General features: G+C 32.3%; 2 protein-coding genes and 1 pseudogene across 2 annotated transcripts; 2 read left to right on the plus strand and 1 right to left on the minus strand.

The window, feature by feature from the left end:
- Window positions 1–1,017: 1,017 nt before the first annotated feature.
- On the plus strand, window positions 1,018–1,842 carry LOC149494935 (major allergen Pru av 1 pseudogene; annotated as a pseudogene).
- A 10,618-nt stretch (window positions 1,843–12,460) lies between these two features.
- Window positions 12,461–13,090, plus strand: LOC149494936 (uncharacterized). Its single transcript, XM_089724460.1, has one exon. It carries the CDS (start codon window positions 12,461–12,463, stop codon window positions 13,088–13,090), a length of 630 nt encoding a protein of 209 aa, XP_089580586.1.
- Window positions 13,091–16,546: 3,456 nt separating this feature from the next.
- On the minus strand, window positions 16,547–18,303 carry LOC149494937 (2-alkenal reductase (NADP(+)-dependent)-like). The gene is made up of 5 exons (XM_089724116.1): window positions 18,289–18,303; window positions 17,545–18,000; window positions 17,255–17,421; window positions 17,078–17,160; window positions 16,547–17,006 (listed from the first exon to the last, which is right to left on the minus strand). The coding sequence occupies exons 2-5, from the start codon at window positions 17,969–17,971 to the stop codon at window positions 16,625–16,627; spliced, it is 1,059 nt and encodes a 352-aa protein (XP_089580242.1). The 5' UTR covers window positions 17,972–18,000; window positions 18,289–18,303; the 3' UTR covers window positions 16,547–16,624.
- Window positions 18,304–22,701: the final 4,398 nt, after the last annotated feature.

The following is a 22,701-nucleotide window of genomic DNA, read 5'->3' on the forward strand; positions in this document are numbered from 1 at the left end:
TTGTGAAGTGGTAATTATACATGTTAAACATGTGAATTTTTCACCCTCACGCAATCCCCACATGCATGATATATCAAGATAATAAAAAATAAAATTTAATAGTAATATTTTATTTTTAAATATAATATATCAAGATTTTATTAATAACTTCAAAACAATAAAAATAATACAAGGAGGACGGTACTCTTCTCCCGAACACCAAACGTAAAACAAATCTATTCATAACTAAAATTACACAATATAGTTCATTGATCTAATAAGAAATGACTTAATACATGAATTCACCCATGTATTTTTTAGGAGAAATCTTGTGGTACTCTTAAGTTTCACTTTAACCTCTACTGGACACTTCAATGTATACAATTTTAGCTATTTAATAATTTGAAGCACTCGATCCAATAGAGGAACGTGTTATATTATCGTGCTCCAAAAAACATAGATCATCATCTAATAACTCATAAATTGCACAATCGTCCAAATAAAAATAAATCAAATGCAAAACAAAACAAAACAAATACTTCATATGAAATAGAGAGATTACAGACTCCACGCAAGATAGAAATAAACTAAAAAAAATAATGAAACAAGTGATATATTTTGCTCTAAACATACATAGGTCTACAATTCATTTGATAAAAAACATAAATATTTGGAAAAAATGAAAAACTTTTTATAAATTTATTTTTAGTTTATAAAATAAAGAATCAAACTTAAAAAAATAAAAGGTTGATTTTAACATTCACACCTCATAATAGAGAATTGAGTACCCAACTTGTGATAACCATGAGTTTTTATTAGCAAATTTCCAACATGACCCGCCATCCTTGTCCGCTTTTTGCAACAAAGTCAAGCTTACACCAAATTGCTTAAAAAAAAAAAAAAGAAAAAAAAAAAAGAAAGAGAGAAAGAAAAAGCGGCCCCATGTATATATATATATAAACGTTGTTACATATTTTGGGGGTACACGTAGTGCTTTTACAAATGCAATTAACGCTCTTCTTTTAAAATTTAAACACAATGGGTGTTGTGACTTATGAGGGACAGACTGAGTTCTCCATCCCACCAGCCAAGATATTCAAGATGCTAGTTCTTGAAACTGAAACCTACATTCCCAAAGTCCTGCCCGGGTAAATTAAAAGCTTTGTCAATCTCCAAGGAGATGGGGGACCTGGTACTGTCAGACAAATTACATATGCAGGTCTGTTACAAAATCTCTCTATATATATAGAAAGATAGAAATATATATATATATGTTTCTATTTTATGTTGCATTTCTTTTTTATTGATAGTGTTATTTTAAAATTTTTTTAGAAAATCTGTTTTTTTTTTTTTTATAACTAGGAGGTTTAATCTTCTATAAAACCTACTTACTGAATTGAAACTGATCAAATTTTTATAGACAACTAAATCAATGGTTGAAATTCTTTTTCAATATATAATTATCTGCTTTTTGAATTTAAACTTATAATTTTTGTATCTATATTTTAAAAATAAATAACTGAATTACTACTGTGTTTAAAATGTCAAGGGTATCAATTTAGCTATTTGAAGCAGACAATTGATGCAATAGACAAGGAGAATTTCGTATATGAATATTCTATAATTGAAGGGGATTCTGTTCTGATAGATAAGAGTTTGATGAAAAAAATGTCTTTTCACGTCAAGTTCGAAGTTTTTCCTAATGGACGAAAAGTTTGCAAGCGCAGCTGCAAGGCCTATACCATTGATGGTATTGAGGTCAATGAAGATGAAATAAGGGCTTTTCTAGAGAAGACTAATAGAACATTTTTTGAAACGGTGAAGATTTATGAAGCCTATGCTTTGGCACATCCTCACGTCTAATTTAATTTATGTCCATTTTAGTCTTAATAAGCCATATGCTTGCTTTTATGGCATAATGAATAAAACTATTTATTTGTATACATTGAAAGTTTAACATGTAGCCACACAGATATTAGTCATTTTTATATTTTTAAATTAAATATGTCAATTTCAAAACTGTTAACAATGGTCTTCTCAAAAAAAAAAAAAAAAAAAAAAACTGTTAACAATGGATGATTATATAATATGAAAGTATAAATGTTTTGTTTCAAAATTGACATATGTAATTTGGGAAAATAATTTATACCCTTTTCATCGAAGGACTCTTAATGCTAATGATATAATTATTTTATTATATATTTTCATCGAAGGACTCTTAATTCTAATTGCCCTTTATTTTTCTATAGTAAGAATCAACAGTAATATATGCTTGCGGCTTTTTAATTTTTTTATATTTTAATATTTTTCCAACTCTCTTTTATGGATATAATAATTTTTAAAAAGTAGAACATCTACATGCTTAAAATACAATATATTAAATAGATAATATATTAATATTTTAAATAAATAAATAATTATTTATAATAAATTATAGATATAAAATAAAAAATTAATTACTAATTTCAATGACACAAAACCAAATTAAAAAAAACATTTCATTTTTTATTGGTAATAAAAAAATCTTGGTTTATTAACTTAATATATTGAGTAGTATACTATATTATGACACGGGACACGAAATACAGGAATGTATGAGATACGATAATTTTAAAAAAGTTAGGACATCCACACGCTTAGAACACAGTACGGTAAATAAGTAGTACATTAATATTTCAAGTAAATAAACAATCATTTATAATAAATTATAAATATAAAATAAAAGAAACAGTAAATTTCTTATTTGAATGACCCAGAAACAAATTAAAAAAAAAAAAAAAACTTTATCTTTATGCAAAGGGAATACAGATGAGGGTAATAGTCTTTATGTAGATATTCTCTTGTACTATTATTTTTAGTGATATCAAAAACTTATGTAACTATATACCTTAATGACATTAATCTAGTATTTTAAAAATCGGACAAAAACAGTTGGTTTGATATTTACGCAAATCAATGAGCTGTAATTAAAAAATATGAAAAGTGAATTTTACCCATTTATATTGAGTGAAGTGGTTAAAGCAAAATAATAAATTTTTTTTCAAACTTGAAATTCATAATTTTTCCCTAAAAACATATAATAAATAAAATGTAAGTTCAAATAAATAGTCTAAATTATTCTTTAAATATCTAATTTAATATAATTCTAATTTTAAAAATAGTTATTATATAATCAATATTTAGTTATTAAGTTAATTATTTAATAAATAATATAAAGTATCAAAATAAATTGTGGTACACAAATATTTTTATTTTTCATTTGAATAAAAAATGATTTAAAAAATTGTTTTAACATTTAAATTATTATAACTTATATTTAGATTTTATTATTAAAATAAATTGTGGTACACAAATATTTTTAGTTTTCATTTGAATAAAAAATGATTTAAAAAATTGTTTTAACATTTAAATTATTATAACTTATATTTAGATTTTATTATTACTTTAAATTACCGTTGTATGAATGGTAGGTTCACATATTTAATGGATAAAATAGGGTTAAAAAAAACATTAATTTATACATAAAAATTGAATATTTAATAACCCGATCCAACTGAACATATGTACAACCATACGTTTGAATATATAATATCTACTTTGAAGGATGAATAACATAATAAAAATAATGGATGTAACGCTTCTAAGGTTCTAAGGTTTATGGTTGGTTAAATAAGTCCTTAGCATCACTAAAAATAATAGTACAATATGACACAAAACTTTAAGAGTTCTATAAAGTTGAGGGCTTGTGGATGTGTTTTGCAATTATATATTTTCTCTATACCAAAATATAAAATATAAGTCGTTTAAGATTTTTTCACAATGATTAAGAAGACAATTAATTATATTAGATTATAACAAAATAATAAAATCAAAAGTACATTGACTAAATTATTCTTTATCTTAAAATCAATAGTTATCTGTAAAAATATTTATTGTATCAAATGTAAATAAGGGTAATATTGGAAAAATATCATTTATTACTCTTTAAATATTCAAAAAAAACTTATATTTTGAGACAAAATAATCACTAAAAACAATTTATATTTTCGGAAAGAGAGAATATATCACAAGTTTAATATACACGTATTTAATGTGGGTGTAGGTCTGTTTTCAACTTATTTTATTATTTTGGGCTTGGGCTTTACAAATTAAGAAATGGGCTTGAGATTTTAATTTAATCGATGATTATTTAATTAATTACGCTCATTATTATGTGGTTAATTGAAATACTCCGAATTTTTATTTTCGAAACTCTTAAATTTTTATTAAATCAAAAATCAGAAATTTTAATCGGGTGGGCTGTAAGTAGAATAAAATCTCCATTTGAGCCCAAGTTTGCGAGTTGGGCCTAAGCCCAAATATATTATCGGAAATTTTCGATTTGAGAACAGTTAAAATTTTTGAGAAATAATATGAAACTCCAGCAATTTAATCTATTATGAATATATATAAATTAATTATCTTGAAATCAAATATTGTTACTATTAATATCTTTTTTATTTATTATTGAGTTAATGAAGAAAAAGTTATGGAACCTAACTAAAACAATCGAAATAAATCGAACCGAACTTGGAAATTGAATTGATTTTTCAAAAACCACACGAATAACTTGAGAACCAGTGTAAAAAATTCGAGAATCAAGCGAAAACCAAGCAAAATCGAGCCAAATCATTGAATCAGACCAAACCGGTTCGAATCGAACTGGAATGATATAGAAACCAACTTATTTCCTTTTTCTTCTTCTCTTCTTCTTCTTCTTCTTCTCTGACGACCTCTTCTCGCCGCTCTCTCCTTTCCTGGTTTTATTCCGGCCACCGAAGCAAGAGAGTTCCGCTTCTCCTCATTGTCGAACAACCAGTGCCACTACTCCCACTCGGACTCCGCCTTCGATGAACACAGCAGGCGAGCGAGCTGCGATTCTCTCTGGGTGGCGACGCACAGCAACTCTAGCCACCGATCGCCACTGTGTAGTCGTGCCTCCTCTCCGCTAGCAGTTCCGGCAATTGCTGCTGCGCAGGCGAACTGCGGTCCCTGCGTTTTGAGGGACAACGCCGTTTACGCGCATGAGGCTACTGTTGAGCCCGATCCGGCCAGCTAGGGGGCCGATCCCAAGCAACTGACGCTAGAATCGAATTCCTGACAGAAAATTGAGTCTGGTGGTGTATGAATCGCCCGATTCCGGTGAAGTTCGACATTCCGGCCACCGTTCACGGCGGCTGGTGGCGGCGGTTCGGTGACCGGCCGGCGACACTCCGGTGAGGCCCCGAGAGACAGAATATTCCTCTCTTCACGCTGATCACGGAATCGTCGCCCGATTCTCAATTGGTACGTTCTAAGACTAAATTCTCAATTTTTGTACATAATGAACTAATTGATTAATGAATTTAATTGAGTTATTAAATAGATTCGATTGAATAATAAGAAACTAAATTATTGGAATAGCTTAAATATATATATATATATATATATATATATATATATATATATAGACATTTATAATCTTTTGTAAATAAATTAGATTGATTAGTGTGTGTGATTGCGATAGCGAATGTGATTAGTTAATTGGTTTAGGATTTAGAATAATGTAATTGCAAATGTGCTCTTCATAACTTGTTGGAATAAATGTGCTCTTCATAACTTGTTGCTTTGGAAGGAGGATGGGATTTTAAATTGATTGATTGCCCGACGGATGGGCTGTGTGTAATGATTGATAAATATATATAATGTTATTGCAACATTTAAACAGGTAGATAATTCTATTTTTAGGGGAGGTGCTGTCGAAATTTCGATAGAACCTAGACTAGTTTAATTAATAACATAATTAATAAGTTTATTTAGATTAATTCTGTAACTTAATGCATAATAAATAGAGTGCTCTAATTATTTATTTGTTATCTTTATTATTCATTTAATTATTTAATTATTTTCATTGTTATTGTTTATTATTATTACCTATTTTATTGTTGTTGTTGTTTATTGTTAATGGTATTTATGTAATTATTTAATAGCATTTGAAAATGGATGTCCAATTGTGCATTGCATTACGATGTTCAACTGATCAATATGTCTGCATTTGATTACAATGTTTGATTAATTGTGTTGTGAAAATGCTATGCTTTGTTTGTATGGAATTGGGATGAAGTGGACCCCCATGGGTTTGTGAGGACGGTCTGTGATATGGATCCTGATTATGATATGATATTTGACCATCGGCCGAGAAAATGGGAGATCGGCGCCCCTTTGTGCACCTGATGATATAGATTATATGGAAATTCACAGGATGGCTTCTTGTTGTTCCGCACCTGATAATCTAGATTTGATTGTAGCCCGCATGGTGGCCTCCTGTTATGAGCACTTGATGATCTAGATTAGATGGAGACCACTGGGTTGCCTCTTGTCGGTATGGAAAAGAAAAGAGAGAATGGAAAAATAATGAGAGGACTGGTCAGTGAGGATTGGACCAGTTGGCCGTATGGGGGATCAGCTCCCTGGTGCACATGTATGAGAGGGCGAGCCATGTGTAAGGACGGCTCGTTGGGGTTTCAGGTGGCGCCACTGACTAATTTCCACGTGATGTGATTATATGAAGATGTTAATGATTGTGAGTGCTGGTGATGTGCCATTTGTGTGACTGGCTGCGTGAGCATATAACTAGTCGGATGACTAGATTGATATGTTTACACATTTGTGTGACTGCGTGTGTTGTGTAATAATTATTACTCCTTAGAAAAATTCACATGTTTTGTTTAATTTTTCAGGAAGTAAGTTTCTCTTAATTCGGTTTAAGTTATGTTTCTTCGCCACAGGGATATAAAGAAGTTTTTCCTAGTTCCATAATTATTTTGCTATGAAACTATATGTATAAGAAGCTATGTATATCAAACAGTGACTCCGCAGTTGTAGAGTTTACATACATCTAGTCTGTAGTAATACAGATGAAGTAATTCTGTTAGCACATATTAAAAATATGTTGTATTGTAAATGGGGCTCGAACTGTGAAATGTTGAAGATGATAAATTGGGCCGAAATATAATAAAATTTTGAGGTATATTTTTCATATTAATATAGGCTGGATGTTTGAAATATATATTGAAATAATAGATTTTAGTGATTCAGGCTTACTACGGGTCTCGGGGGCCTTAAGCTTACTTGGGCCCTAGTGCTGGTCCAGCCCATGGAAACGGGTCGTGACATTAATTAACTAATAATAAATAAATAAATGAATAAAGAAGAAGGTAGTTGGCAATTAAGAAAATTAAGATAGTGGAACATTAATTTAGCACGTGGGGGAAGAGCAGGTACGCCAAGTGAAGAATGTGATTAACTATTATCACAAAAGACAAAAAGAGTAAAATGAACAAGCCGGATCACCTCGTCAACCAACCAATAATAGATTTTAGTGATTCAGGCTTACTACGGGCCTCGGGGGCCTTAAGCTTACTTGGCCCTAGTGCTGGTCCAGCCCATGGAAACGGGTCGTGACATTAATTAACTAATAATAAATAAATAAATGAATAAAGAAGAAGGTAGTTGGCAATTAAGAAAATTAAGATAGTGGAACATTAATTTAGCACGTGGGGGAAGAGCAGGTACGCCAAGTGAAGAATGTGATTAACTATTATCACAAAAGACAAAAAGAGTAAAATGAACAAGCCGGATCACCTCGTCAACCAACCAATAAATTCTCCGAGTCTTTTCTTTATTTTTTCGAAGCAATATCCATTTGCATTTCTTGTAATCAATATGTATATATAAAGTAATTATTTTTTTTTCTCTAAATTCAAGGTACTGATGCGTGGAAAGGGAGCACCTCTCATGCCTTTAAAAAAGTGGTTAGGTTTTTTGTCTCTTCTTTGAGGAGTATTTTGTCCCTATTATTTGTGGGGTTTGTCTTTCTGTCATGGATGATGATAATATTTCTGTAGAAATGGCCAGCTTGAATGTTGGCGAAGTAGAAGAGGAGGATCTCATGTTTGAAGAGGATGTGGTTGCTCCCGCCGAAGATCCACAATTCTGTTTGGTTGGACGTTTCCTCACGGACCGCTCGATCAATTTTCAGGCAATGCGACAGACAATTGCCTCGCTTTGGCGTCCTCTCATGGGCATGCAGATTAAAGAGGTTAATGGGGTGCTGTATCTTTTCCAACTTTTTCATGAAGTTGATGTGCACCGTATTTTGGATATGTCCCCTTGGACATTTGATAATCAACTCCTACTCTTGGATCGTTTGGGTGATCACTCTTCTCCCTTGAACGTTCCTCTGTTTTATTTTCCTCTATGGGTGCATGTAAAGGATTTATTACCAGGGTACCGATCTGAGCATATTCTCAAGAGTATAGGGAATCGCCTCGGGGAGTTTCTTGAGGCTGACCTTAATAATTTTTCATCCTCTGCTTGGGGTTCCTATTTTCTCATTAGGGTGAAATGGGATGTCCGTCGTCCGATTCGTGATAGCCTTACTCTAAGGTTTGGACAGAAAGTTTGTTTTACAGTGAACTTTTGCTATGACCGGCTGCCCCCCCTATGTTTCATATGTGGTTTCTTTGGTCACACTGAGAAGTTTTGCCCAAAGCTTCTAGATTTTGAGCCTGGAAAAGCAGTTAGAAGGTTCAGTTCTTCTCTTAGAGCCCCCTCTCGACGTGCTCAAAAGAATGTAGAGGAAAAATGGCTCCGGCCAATGGACGTTTCCGGTGAGGCTTCATGGCAACAATCAAATAAGGGTAGCGAAGCTAATCCCGAAAATCAAGGATTGGATGACGCAGTTCAAATTTTGAATGAAAACATGAATGGAAAGAATACTGACAAGGAAGGAGTGTCAACCAACATTTACTGCAATCCTTTGGCAGTAAATCATAATACCCTTCCTAATGAATTGGAGTTGACTGAGGAAGATTCAGATTCCCTTAATGAGGTCATAGTGGGGGAACCGAAAAGGAAAAGAGTGGGGTTGGATCTTCCCAACTTGGGGGCCCTGGGTTTTGTTCCTAAACGGAGCATGCCTATTGATCCCAAAACCAGTGCATCGGCTGGTTCGACTCGAACCCGCAGCTCGAAATGAGTTGCTTAAGTTGGAATTGCCGCGGGTTGGGCAACTCGCGGGCTCTACAACATTTACAGTTTCTTGTCTCTGAAAGGAATCCTGTATTTGTTTTTTTAATTGAAACTATTTGTTTGTCTTCTAAAATTAATGAAATAAAAGAGCTTTTGGGTTATGTTGATTTTTTAGCTGTGGATTGTTCTGGTCATAGCGGTGGTTTAGCTTTACTATGGAAATCTATTGACTCGGTTACCCCTCTTACTCTCTCTAAAAGATGTATTGATGTTGAAGTTACTATGAACTTATTTGGCTCGTGGAGGTTGACAGGTTTTTATGGCCAACCGGATAGAAATAGAAGAAGTGAGTCTTGGGTCCTACTCAAAAACTTAGCAGATTGTAGTTCTCTCCCTTGGGTTTGTATGGGGGACTTCAATGATATATTTAGTCAGAATGAGAAACAAGTTGGTCGTCGTCAACCTCAGAATCTTATTGATGGCTTTAGGGACTCTGTGTTGACTGCGAGCCTTAATGATTTTACAATGGGAGGGTACCCCTATACTTGGGAACATGGAAGAGAGTCAGGTTGCCTTATTGAATCTAAGTTAGACCGGGTTCTTACTACTGTTTCGTGGAGAGCCCTCTTTCCTTTAGCTAGAGCCTATACTCTAGACAGTACCTCTTCTGATCATCTCCCTATTTTCCTTGAGATTCGAAAATTAATTTCTCGATCTTCTGCAATTCATTTTAGATTTGAAAACTGTTGGCTGCGCAATCCTGAATGTAAAGCTTTGGTTCAAGCTGATTGGGATCTTTCGAATGGGCAAGATATTCTTAGCCGGTTAAGCTCATGTGGATCTACTTTGTTTAATTGGGGTCAGCAATTGCGTCATAAACATAAGGTGGAGCTTGATGTTTGCCGGAGAACAATGAAGCAGCTTAGGGGTTTTCGTACTCTTAGTGCTACCAACAAATTTCTTGAGGCTCGGAATCTGTTTAATGAACTTTTAGATGAACATGAAGTCCGTTGGAAGCAGAGGGCAAAGGTATTTTGGTTACGTGAAGGGGATCGCAATACCAAATTTTTCCACGCTGCTGCTACGGCAAGGAAAAAGAAGAACCTTATCTCCCGATTGATGAATGCCAATGGGGACTGGATTGAGAATAGAGATGCGTTGGGTTCCCTGCTTACCGATTACTTCTCGGGTATGTTCTCTTTATCTCCTGGTATTACGGATTCGGTTGTGGACTTTATTCCAGCCTGCATTACAGATGAAATGAACGATGAGTTGTTGGCTCCTTATTCGAATGATGAGATTAAGGCTGCTGTGTTCAGTATGCAACCTGATAAAGCTCCAGGTTTAGACGGTTTCAATCCAGCATTCTACCAGAATCATTGGGATATTGTTGGACCTGCTATCTGTGCTGCTTGCATTTATTTCCTTGAGCAACGTTGTTTTCCTGCAAATTTGAATAATACTTTACTTGTGTTGATTCCTAAGAAAGGTGTGCCGGAAACAACAGGGGACTTAAGACCCATTGCTCTTTGTAATGTTCTCTACAAGATTATGAGCAAGGCTATTGCTAATAGATTAAGGAGAATACTGCCTCTGGTTATTTCTCCTTCGCAAAGTGCCTTTGTTGTGGGTCGAAGTATCCAGGACAATAGCATCATTGCTTATGAATTGATGCATTTTTTCTTAAATAGAAGAAGAGGTAAAGAGGGTTTTGTGACTTAAAGATGGACATTTCGAAGGCGTATGATAAACTTGAATGGTCCTACATTACTGCTATCCTTCTAAAGATGGGTTTTCATCCGCTTTGGGTGAATTTAATTTAAAACTGTATTTCCTCTGTTAAATACTAGATTTCATATGAAGGCACTCCCTTGGGACCAATTATTCCATCTAGAGGCATACGGCAGGGCGATCCCATATCGCCATACCTCTTTATTCTTTGTGCAGAAGGTTTGAGCAGGTTAATACAAGCTCAAGTTGATCAGAACGTTTAGCATGGCTGTTCTTTAGCCCGTGGTGCTCCGATGATTCGTCATCTCTTCTTCGCAGATGATAGCTTGTTAGTTTTTCGGGCTGATGTGAGGGAGGCTTTTATGGTTAAACAAGTTATTGCTACCTATGCTCAAGCTTCGGGCCAACATATCAACCTGAGGAAGTCTTCTGCTTGTTTCTCTAAGAATGTATCTGTTGAATTGCAGGGTGAATTGTGTTCTGTCTTGGGTGTTGAGGAGAAACCTGACTTGGGTATTTATCTGGGTCTTCCCACTAGGGTGGGTATTAATAAAAAAGAAGTCTTTGCTTTCTTGAAAGACCGTGTGTGGAAGAAGCTCAATTCATGGAAACGTCGTTGTTTATCTAAAGCAGGCAAAGAAGTCCTGTTAAAGACTGTATTACAAGCAGTCCCAAACTATGTGATGAATTTGTTTGTACTACCTAAGACATTTTGCCATGAATTGCAGCGGATGTTGAGTAACTTTTGGAGGGTTAAAGGTAAAAATCATGATAAAGGTTTGTGTTGGGTGAGCTGGGATAGTATGAGTAGACCAAAGTGCTTTGGGGGTCTTGGTTTTAAAAAGCTTCATGAGTTTAATATTTCTATGGTGGGAAGAAATGCATGGAAGCTCCTATCTGCACCAAATTGTTTTGTTGCTCGCCTTCTCAAGGCTAAGTACTTTCCCAATACTGACTTTTTGAATGCTCCTTTAGGACACAACCCAAGCTTTATTTGGCGTAGTCTTCATGACTGTCAAGAGCTGATTCGTAGGGGGGCTTGTAAGAGAATTGGCAGAGGATCCTCTATATCAATTTGGAATGATCCTTGGCTTTACATGACCGAATCTTTAAGGGTTACTACTCCTATGCCTGTGGATACGGATTTGTCTACTATAGCAGATTTAATGAGTAATGGCTCTTGGAGGTCTGATGTTCTGCTTCATCAGTTTTGTGAGGCAGATAGGAAGGCAATTCTTTCAATTCCAATCAGCTCTCGTTACCATGAGGATAGCTGGTTCTAGAGATTTGAAAAGAAAGGCTTATATACTGTTAAAAGCTCCTATAAGATTTTGACTCCTGTAAGTCCTTCTTTTACTGCCTCTGATTCTTCTTCTATGTGGAGTAAACTGTGGAATTTGCAAATACCTCCTAAGTGTCGAAACTTCTTATGGCGTCTGTGTTTGAATGCCCTGCCCACTGTACCAGCACTTCCACATCGAAAGATTCCAATTTTTACTTCTTGTTATTTGTGTGGGAATCATGAGGAAACGTTAGTGCATCTATTTGTGGACTGCCCTTTTGCACGCTCTTGCTGGTCTATTTCATCTGTTGGCCACCGTACTGCCTCATCTGGAAATTTCATTGACTGGTTTAGATCTTTATTTGGGCAGCTGAATGGTGATTTATCTAAAGAGTTTGCAATGGTACTTTGGTCTTTATGGGAGGCTCGAAATGCGGCTGCTTGGAAAGGGTATTTCAAGATCACTGGCATGTTAAGCGTAGAGCGGGTTCTGTGTTAAATGATTGGGAAAGAGCTCAAACTGTGGTACAAAGAACTCATCAGCCTGCACTATTGGTGCCATGGTCACGTCCTCCAGAGGGGACCTTGAAGATTAATGTGGATAGTGCTTGTTTCTCAACTGATTATGTAGGTGTTGGTTGTATGGTTCGTGATTGCAATGGTGCTTTTATTGGTGCTCTCCAAAAATCTTTCAGCGGTGCTCTTGAACCAAGATTTGTGGAATTGTTGGCTATTCATGAGGCTTTATCTTGGATCAAAAGAGAAGGCTGGCATCTAATTATAGTGGAATCGGATGCTCTTGACTGTGTACGTGCAGTCCTGGATTCGAATTATGTTGATGATTCTAATTTTGGTTTGTTTGTTATTGATTGTATATCTCTGCTTAGTGAGCTTAGAGATGTCAATCTTTCTTATCTTTCTTATGTTCGTAGATCTGCTAATGATATAGCTCATAGGTTGGATAGAGCTTGTCTTATGGAGACGGATCCTGTGGTTTGGGTTGTCTCCCCTCCACCTTGGATTTCGGATTCTTTCTTGATGAATTAACGATAATCTACCACATTTCCTCAAAAAAAAAAAAAAGTAATTATTTTTTTTTTCCAAGACGTTGACATTGTGACATTTCTTAAATAAATACTCTTCCCTTGCTTTTACCACATAAGATTTTTAATAATGACACATAATATTAAAATGCTACATAGGATTCTTAAATTTAGATAGTGACACATAGAATTTAAATATTAGTTATAGTGTTATATAAATATTTATATTAATTATCATTCAATTATGATAATTAATACATATTAGTAAATAATTATAATTATTATAATATTGTAACCTATCTTTCTCAATTAAAATTACATAATATTGATCTTAATTGTCATTCAATTATCATATTAATATGTATTAAATGATTAAAATTATTATAATATTATAATCTAGTTTTAATTAAAAATTATCATAATTTTGACACTGATTATCATATTAACATGTATTATAACTTATCTTGTAAATTAATATTATTCTAGTATTGATATTGAATATTGATATTATCACAATATCTCTAAGATTATAAATAAAGATATTTACTGTGTATAACATAGGCATGCTGCTAGTTATACTTATATTTCAATACAAGCAAATAAACTCTATTTACATTTCGTGAAATCAATCTCTCGTTTACATTTACTTGCTCAAATTTACATTCACTGCACAGTTGGTGAAGTGTATACTAGTAAATCCAAATCCATAAATAAGAAATTAGATTAGAGCGCATTTATTTTTACAGATGGTGTACTGTGGCACACCTGTAAATTACATATTTAAGTTGTTAAATAGCCATAAAAATCAGCACAATAATCTTTCATAGCACGCCTAGTGTTAGGTTGTTATGTGTCACATTTTCACCCTCATTCTTGAGTTTTATGAGAAGTCTATCATGCCTCGCAAAGTTCGTTTTGTTTCGAAAAAGAAGCTACAACCAGACCGTTAGATATAGGAGGGCCTATGAAAGTCGGCTCTGGAAGTCCAGAAAGAGGATCTACTCCTCATGAGAAGGGGAAAATCAACTCTCCTGCCAATAAAAACTATACTTAACTCGGCTGAAAACCTTAACAAATAATTAGGTAAAAGGGTTTATGTTTCTGATGAAGTTGTTATTATCTCTAACTCTCATTCCATTAATATGAAGGCAATTCTTGAAGAACAAAGCTTAGATGATATTAAAGTTACTGCAAACCACAGAGAAAATCACTAGAAAGAAGATTGATGATGTTGCGGACTCAACGGTTATCCAATCTCTGCTAGCAAGTCTCCATCTATGGAGGAGATATAATCTTCATTCTAAGTGCATAGAAAATTCGGGCAACAATCACATGAAATATGCACTATAATAAGGTAATTAACTCATGCAATGTAGGGCCTTTACCTAGTTATGTTTTGAAGTTGAACCATATGGGATTAACTACTGGTTCTGTAGGTACTGAGTTTGGTATTCAAAATACTGGATAAACCATGTAAAAAGGAGATATCTCCTAAAAGAGTTAAAACAAAAATAAATAATATTTTTATGAACCATGATTTTTGGTTTGAGAATGGCTTATCTGCATTCGATTTATAGGCTTCACCCATACATATATATATATATATATACTGAAATGAGGATATATGACAATTCACCGAGAGAAAAAGTGCAAAGTGGAAATAATTTTTAAAAGATCTTTATTTTCATTGGTTTGATTTGTGGTTGGATTGATAAACTGGATCTAGGCAATTTTTTTGATTTTCTAAACTTTATTTTTTCTAAAAAATAATAAAAAAAAATTTTAAACAAACATGTTTTATTGGCTCAATACAAAAATTCACCCATATACTTTTTATGAAAATATATGACATTCTCAATTTTTGCTTTAACCTATTGAATACTTGAACTTATAAAATTGTGCCTCTTAAACACTTTATAAATTGATCTATTAAATACCTCAACTTATAAAATTAAATCGATTAAATATTTATTAGATAGTTAAAAAAATATTAAAATTATTATTGTAAAAAGCCATACTAACCACATATCAAATCAATATATTCGATATAAAGCCAAAAACCTTAAAAATTGTCATTACTAGCTTGACAATATGTGAGATTATTACAAAAGAGAAGTTCAGGATGCCACAAGATACAATTTAAAGTTTAGGATGCCACAAAATTTTTTTGTTAAACTTTAGGGTTAAATTATATATTTTCTTGGAAGTCGCATTAAATCATGTATTTTCTTAGAAGGCTCATGAAATTATGTATTTAATCAATGTTTTATTATTTTTAGTGGCTAAAGAGTAAAATGACATCAAACCGGCTCCTAAATAATCAAAAATTTTAAAAAATATTCAATAAAATTTTCTTTTTTAGTATGATTAAAAGCATCACTGCACTCTTTATTTATTAGTTACGGGAGAATCCTCATTGCAGGATATGTTATAAAATGCTGTTGAAAGTATACCAACCACGTGTGCTATATATTTAATTGTTAATCACATGAACCGAAAAACAGGGCAGGGAATCATATACTCAGCTTGTGTATAGAAATGGGGACATTACACTCATATATTTCTTGTCTTTTTTGGTCAACAAAGTTAAGCTACTGATTTAAAGTTAAAGTACCAAAAAATACCTGTAGAAAATCTTTTGATCAGTTGCCAAGGAATGATGTTGAGGAAGTGGCACTACATGCTTACTGGCGGATCATAATTTTAAATTTTGTGCTTATTACTATCTCGTGTTTGAACTTTATTTTACTTAATTCTCTCGTGTTTTCCTTTGATGTGATTTTAATTAGCAATTAAAAATTGATAAAAATCTTAATTAGCTGATTTATACTAGTTATATTTTGAAATTTTTTCGCATTAAGTATTTATATTATATTTGCATTTCATTAACCTTAAAAAAAATTAGTAATAAAATTATTTTTTTAAATTAATGTTTTTATTTTATTTATAATATTTAAAAATAGAAATCTTCTATAAATATTATTTAAAAATTAATTAATATGTTTATTCATATAAATTAAAATCCTAAAATTTATACGAATCATAATATATAAAAGTAATGATGTTTTTAATTATCATTTTGCATTTTAACAGCAAAGCCACCAGATATTAGCTGGTATGGGCAGCTAAACCAAGCGACTCTTTAGCTCGGTACATCAGCCAACTCAGATTAGAAGGTTTACTTCTTTTCTTCCTGATTATGTATAGGCTTACTTCTTCTTTTTAGTACAATACTTAGAAGGTTTCTGTTCTTTTTAACTACAATGAATTTTAATTATATATAACCTTGTTTTTTAACATTAAAATTAAAAATTTATATGATAGTATAATAATTAGAGTGTGAAAATATTAATTGTTTTTGTGGAAAAAAAAATTAGTGGGAGCAAAATGCAATTATTTGTCACTATAATTAACAGAAATTAAGCAACCACAAGGAAATACAATGCTTGTTCTAGCTGAATTTTATTACTTCATTTAAGAAATCAAAATAGAATTACAATTACATTAGAGAAATAAGATGCTTAATTAATAATTATGGTTATTCATTGGCAATTTTAATAACTTGCTTTCCCACATTACGTCCCTTGTATAAACCAACCAAAGCTGCCGGAGCGCTTTCTAGACCGTCGGCAATATCTTCAGCATATACAATCTTCCCTTGTTTGATATTTGGTATAACCATTTCTAGATATTTTGGGAGTAAGTGATAGTAATCGGAAACTACATATCCTTGCATGCGGATACTTTTCAAAATAACTTGGTTTGAATTGAAAATCCCACAATCGATCTTGCTTGAAGTATAATGAGAAGTCACTCCACACATAACCACACGTCCCTGGTATTTCATGTTCAGCAGCACTGCGTCTAACATCTTTCCAGCTACATTATCAAAGTATATATCGATTCCCTCAGGAAAGTATCTGCATAAATTAAACCCTTTAATTTCGTTTATTTGTACCAATAACAAAACCTGCAATTGAGTAAAATGTACCTTTTAAAAGCTGCATCCAAGTCCTTTTCTTCATTATAATTGAAAGCCTCATCAAATCCGAACTTACTCTTCAATAAATCAACCTTAAAGTGGACCAAGAATCGAGTATTTGGATAGTTAGCTATCTGAAATAATCAAGTATTCAGAATTTTAAGCGTTAGATTGAATGGAACTCACTTTTTCTTTACTTCCAGCACTTCCAACCACATAACAACCTGCTAACTTTGCAAGTTGGCCGACAAGATGACCAGTTGCACCAGAAGCCGCAGAAACAAACACATAATCTCCTTTCTTAGGAGCCCCAATCTCATATAATCCAACATAAGCAGTCATGCCTGTCATACCTGAATTTATAAATCCACAATGAGGATCTGGTTGTTATTTTGTGTAAAAATTAAAAAGTAACAGGAATAAGGAAAGAAATAAAATAGAAAATGAAAAAGAAAATGATTAACAAGTCAGCGTACCAAGAATTCCGGCATGATAGGAGAGAGGCAAATCACTGTGATGAATTTTGACGAGGGACTGAGTTGGTGTTGGAATGAGAGTATATTCTTCCCAACCAGTCATTCCCCAAACAAAGTCACCTTTCTTGAAGTCTGGATGCGCAGATTCCACAACTTTACCCACTCCAAGTCCATTTATAACTGAGCCAAGCTCGAAAGGCGCAAAAGGATGCCCAGGTTCTCTTTCTTCTTGCAGTAGGACTCTTATATATGGATCACAAGACAAGTACAGATTCTTGATAAGGACACCATCAGTTCCTTCTGGAACTTTGAGTTTGATCAAACTGGTACTGACAAGCAAGTTTGATTCTTTAGGGCAACCTTCATTCGCGTATTCTTTCAATGTAACCTGTTTGTTGCTCACTGTTTGTTCACTGATACTGCCCATTGATGCGGAACTTTCTGTCTGTGTATAACCTATCCAAATTAGGAAATAAATTATAAAGCATGTTTTCAACAGATCAATATGATTATAGAAATACAATAAGTGAAGAAAATAAATTAATATTTATAACAGTAATTACAGTGTTTTAAATATTAATTCCAGAAAAACTTGAAATGTGAGTACATAATGCAAATAAAATTATAATAATGAAAATAAAGAAATAAGATAGAAATTTGATGACTAGCTAATATAAATGTAGTAATAGCATGTAATTGGCAAAAAAAAAAAAAAAAAAAAAAAAAAAAAAAGAGTAAGTTTACCTTTCTTTGTATCTTTCAAACTCTTGGCTCTTACAAAGTCGCAAGGAAACGTGCACATATATATAGAGCCACACAGGTTGATACCTCTGGTGGAGAATTTGTATATATTATTTTAATATGTTTAAGGCAAATGCCTTTTCCATTATTTCATGTCTTCTTAGTCAACGAGAAGCAGCCCAGTTAAGTAGCTACTAAACGACATAACATAACTGACAGCAACAAAATATTGATTGCTTGCACTTAAATATTGATTGCTTGCACTTAAATTTTATTTTTCAGGAGAATTGTTTTCTCATTGATTAATTTATGAAAAAAGTTTCTCCAAATTAGATAAAAAAATTTTCAGACTTGGATATAAGAAAAAGTATGAAAAAAAAAATTTATATCATTAGCATTAAGAGTCCTTCGATGAAAAGGGTGAAAAATTTAACTGAATTCATCTTATTGCATAAGAAGATGGAGAGAGCGACAGATACAAGAGAAGAACTAAAACAGAGGAAGATTACAATACTGAAAAAGAGAAGAAGAATTCTCCAAAAACTTAACCACACAAGATTCTTTATACAGTTATTTATGCACCTTTTACGGACGCCAATGACACATCAAATTTAGCTCTTAAAATCTGTTACAACCCATCTTTCTCTCTCTTCATTCTCTGTAACAGATTTGCAACTCCTCAACTGTTTTCGTTATCAGCAAGAAGAAGGTATATTGCATGTGTTTTGTCACATGCGTTCATTAGCTGTGCGACGCCGTTTTTCTTCTTTTAATTTCTTTCTTTCTTTTATAATGAAACGATGCCGTTGGCTAATACTAGCCGTTACTAATAACGGCTTCCTTCTTCAAAACATCAGCATCTTCAATCTCTGTTAAAGGGTATAAATTATTTTCCCCAATTACATATGTCAATTTTGAAGCAAAACATTTTATATTTTCATATTATATAATCATCCATTGTTAACAGTTTTGAAATTGACATATTTAATTAAAAATATAAAAATGAAAAATATTGTAATTTAAAAACATGCTCAGTATTGTAATTTAATTTTGTAAAGTGTTCATTATATGTTAATCTGAGAATATTCAACTTATTTTATTATTGATCAAAATAGAAGACAACTAATATCTTTTCTTTTCAGGAGATCCATTAATCATGCAATCCCCACGTGTGTAAATTAATTTAAAATCTATTACCAACTCATACATAATCGATTTGATCTTTCCATGTCATGGTATATCAATTAAAATAATTAGTAGGTTTATAATTAGTCCACATTAGAAAACTAACCTTCTCTATTAGATTTATGATTCATTTGATCCACTATTTTAACTTTAAAAATATTAAATAAGCTTTTGTTTAGATGGAGTATCTTTTTTATAAAGGAAAGAAAGGAGCAATGAAAAATATTTTTTAAACAGGAATTTTTATATTGAAACATGGAGGGAAATAATGAAAATAGAATTTAATTTATTTTTCACCTACGTCCTCATATATTTTTCTTTCAAAAGAAATCAAAATAACGACTTTCATTAAGATGAAATATTATATAAATATGGAATATAGATTAACAAATTTCTATATTTTTTTATAGAAAATCTAATAATAAATCACTGATACAAAGAATAAAATAACACAACCTTAATTTAAATTATCCGATCGAGTTGACATAATATAATACGTATGTCATAGATGGTCCCTCGCTCGAGTTGTGGATATTATCTACACCTAATTCTATATAATTATCTAAATAACAAAAAATTATAAATAAAATCTCCATAACAGTAACAATAATAGACCCAGAAAACTACCAAATAACTAGTTTTGAGACCAAAATCCTAAAATGTAGATAATAATCACTCATATTTCTATTAAAAAACACAAAAATTATTTGAAAAAGAAATGCAAATAAATAAATAAAAGAAAGATCGAAGAAAACTGTATTAAAAGGAAAAGTGGTGACCATCGGAGTAAGCTCACTGATTCGTAGCCACCCACGAAAAAAGAAAAAAGGGATTATTATTATTATCATTACTACTACTACTACTATTATTATTATTATTATTATTATTATTATTATTATGAGATACACCAAAATCTTTAAATAATTTTCAATTTTTAAATTTTCAAGGAGGGTATAATTGTCAACTTCCTTAATTATATTTTCTTTCCTCTAAAATTTTAACCTTTTCATAGGGGTGTACACGGTCTATTTTAAGATGGTTTGAAGTAATTTTCAAACTAAACTGGTTTGGAATTCTTCAAACTGAATCTAAACTGTTTTGAGTTACAAATCGAATTGCACTGATGAGCCCTCATTCTGCCCTTCAAAAATCACAACACCCATAATGATTAAAAGAAGAAACTTGTATAGTAAAAGCAATAGATGTGTGGCGAAGAAAACGTAACAACGTATATATATTTATATGCAGGCTTTCAATTTTAGCAATTTAATTGTAGTCAGTATAGTTAGCTTAACTTTGTTGACACAGACCAACAAGAAAAATGTTGTAATTGTATTATTAATACTTTAAATAGCAACATTGAAATTGCACTGTTTGTTGATTATTTTATATATATATATCTTCTCCACCATGATCATTAGGCTTTCAATTTTGGCAATTAGTTTAGTTTAGCATAGCAAAAGCAGAGGGAGAGGGGCCAATATAAGAAAATAGTTTATGTAACAGTGTTGAGATCCTCATTGGTTTTTACACATTTCATATCAATTGAGTTTGTTAATTTAATTTGGTTTTCAGGAACAACGTGATTGAATATTGCATGTGCGAGAGATTTGGTGCTGACACTGCTTGAAGCCATATCCCTGGAAAGAGACGCCATAGACAAGTCAGTAAGCACATTCCCATCAATTATTATCCTTCTTGTCTACAGCCACAGCTCACTTATGGATTGCTTGGACGTACTGATTGACCCTAATTTGATCACTACTCTTCTTCAATACCATCTACCTGGATTGCAGGTTCTCAGAAGTTTCAAGTGGGTTGCTGTTAATCCCATTCACAATACTTTTTTGTATGGTGTAATCAGGAGGTGTTATCCCTCGGATCATAAAGTGATCTGTAAAATGATACTCTTTATATGAAATGATTAAATATTTAGTGGATCAAAATTTCAAGAAGGAAATAGTGATTTTGTCAAATATAAAGCATGTAATAGTAATTTTAATTCTTCTATTTTAGCTGATTCGATTATTGAAAAAAATCCAATACGATTCCCGTGATTTGCGAAATACAATTAGGCTGTCCTTATCTTTTTTAAAATATATCAATTTTTCCTATGTTTTGCTTCCGTTGCACTACTAGATATTTTTGTTCAATTTTTATATTTTTTCCGTTAAGTTCACAAGAAAACACAGAGGTCAAATAATACTAAAATATTATATAAAAAAATTACATTACGGTCGTTATGGTTTGAAAATTACAACTAATCTATCCCTGTATTTTTAAAAATAAAAAGAGTATTTTCATCATTTCATATGGTACTGAACTGAAAAATATAGAAATTGGATGGAAGAATCTTATAGTCTGACGAAAGTAAACTATAAGAATGTTTTAGTCTATTTTGAAAAAGTCAAGGACGAATTAATTGTATTTCACAAATTGCAGGGATTGTACTATAATTTTCCTTTCATTATTTGATATCAGTTCACATATACATCCACGTTAAATGTGGGTGTATATAGGCTAAACTATACGAGTTGTTATAATTGCACTCCAAATTGACTTAATACTTCAGACTCCCAAATTTCAAACTTAAGTCACAATTACACTCTGATTACAAACATATCAAAATTGAGATTAAAAAATAATAAAAATATGGGTCCCACATGAGTTAGCTAATCCAACATCAATTTAGCTACAGTAAAACACAGCATTTGAAGCAGTTAAGAATTTTCTTTCTTCCTCTACGGATCAAATAGGCTTTTCTCTTTCTTCATCTTTGTGCAAACAAACAGATAGATTACGAATTGTTCGAGTAAAATTCAAATCAAATTAGGGCAAGAAAGAGAGAATATATATAATTAAGTGAAGCTTCAAACCTTGATTTTACAAGGAAAAAAAATAGCACTAGATAATAAAAACACTTTAACATTCAAAAGTGATTGTGATCTATGTAATAGGCCACAAAAAAGCATAAGAGATCTCTTGATGTCGTATATATATATCTCAAGGATCTACACAAAAAAGAGAAAGAAATTAAAAGGAGAAAATACATAGTCCAATTTAGAAAGGTCAATGAATATTGTGTGGTTAAGCAACTGCGTACTCACCATGAACCACTCCATCTCATCGCCGAAGTACACCGTAACATGACCCTTGCGAATCGGATTGATTCCACTGGCACGTTGGCAATCACCGGAAGGACTACCTCTGTTTTATAAGATCGAGACCACA

This window comes from Jatropha curcas, chromosome 7, assembly GCF_041381405.1.
Source record: "Jatropha curcas cultivar XTBG-Jc1 chromosome 7, XTBG_Jcur_1.0, whole genome shotgun sequence".
NCBI classification, from domain to species: domain Eukaryota; kingdom Viridiplantae; phylum Streptophyta; class Magnoliopsida; order Malpighiales; family Euphorbiaceae; genus Jatropha; species Jatropha curcas.

Bases quoted from the DNA above. Each gene is read 5' to 3' on its own strand.
- LOC149494937 (XM_089724116.1), bottom strand. From the start codon at position 17,971: ATGGGCAGTATCAGTGAACAAACAGTGAGCAACAAACAGGTTACATTG. The intron at 17,161-17,254 runs GTGAGTTCCATT...GTCCACTTTAAG, and splicing joins GTGCTGGAAGTAAAGAAAAA to GTTGATTTATTGAAGAGTAA. The intron at 17,007-17,077 runs GTACATTTTACT...TAATTTATGCAG, and splicing joins TTGGATGCAGCTTTTAAAAG to ATACTTTCCTGAGGGAATCG.
- LOC149494936 (XM_089724460.1), top strand. From the start codon at position 12,461: ATGGGAGGCTCGAAATGCGGCTGCTTGGAAAGGGTATTTCAAGATCAC.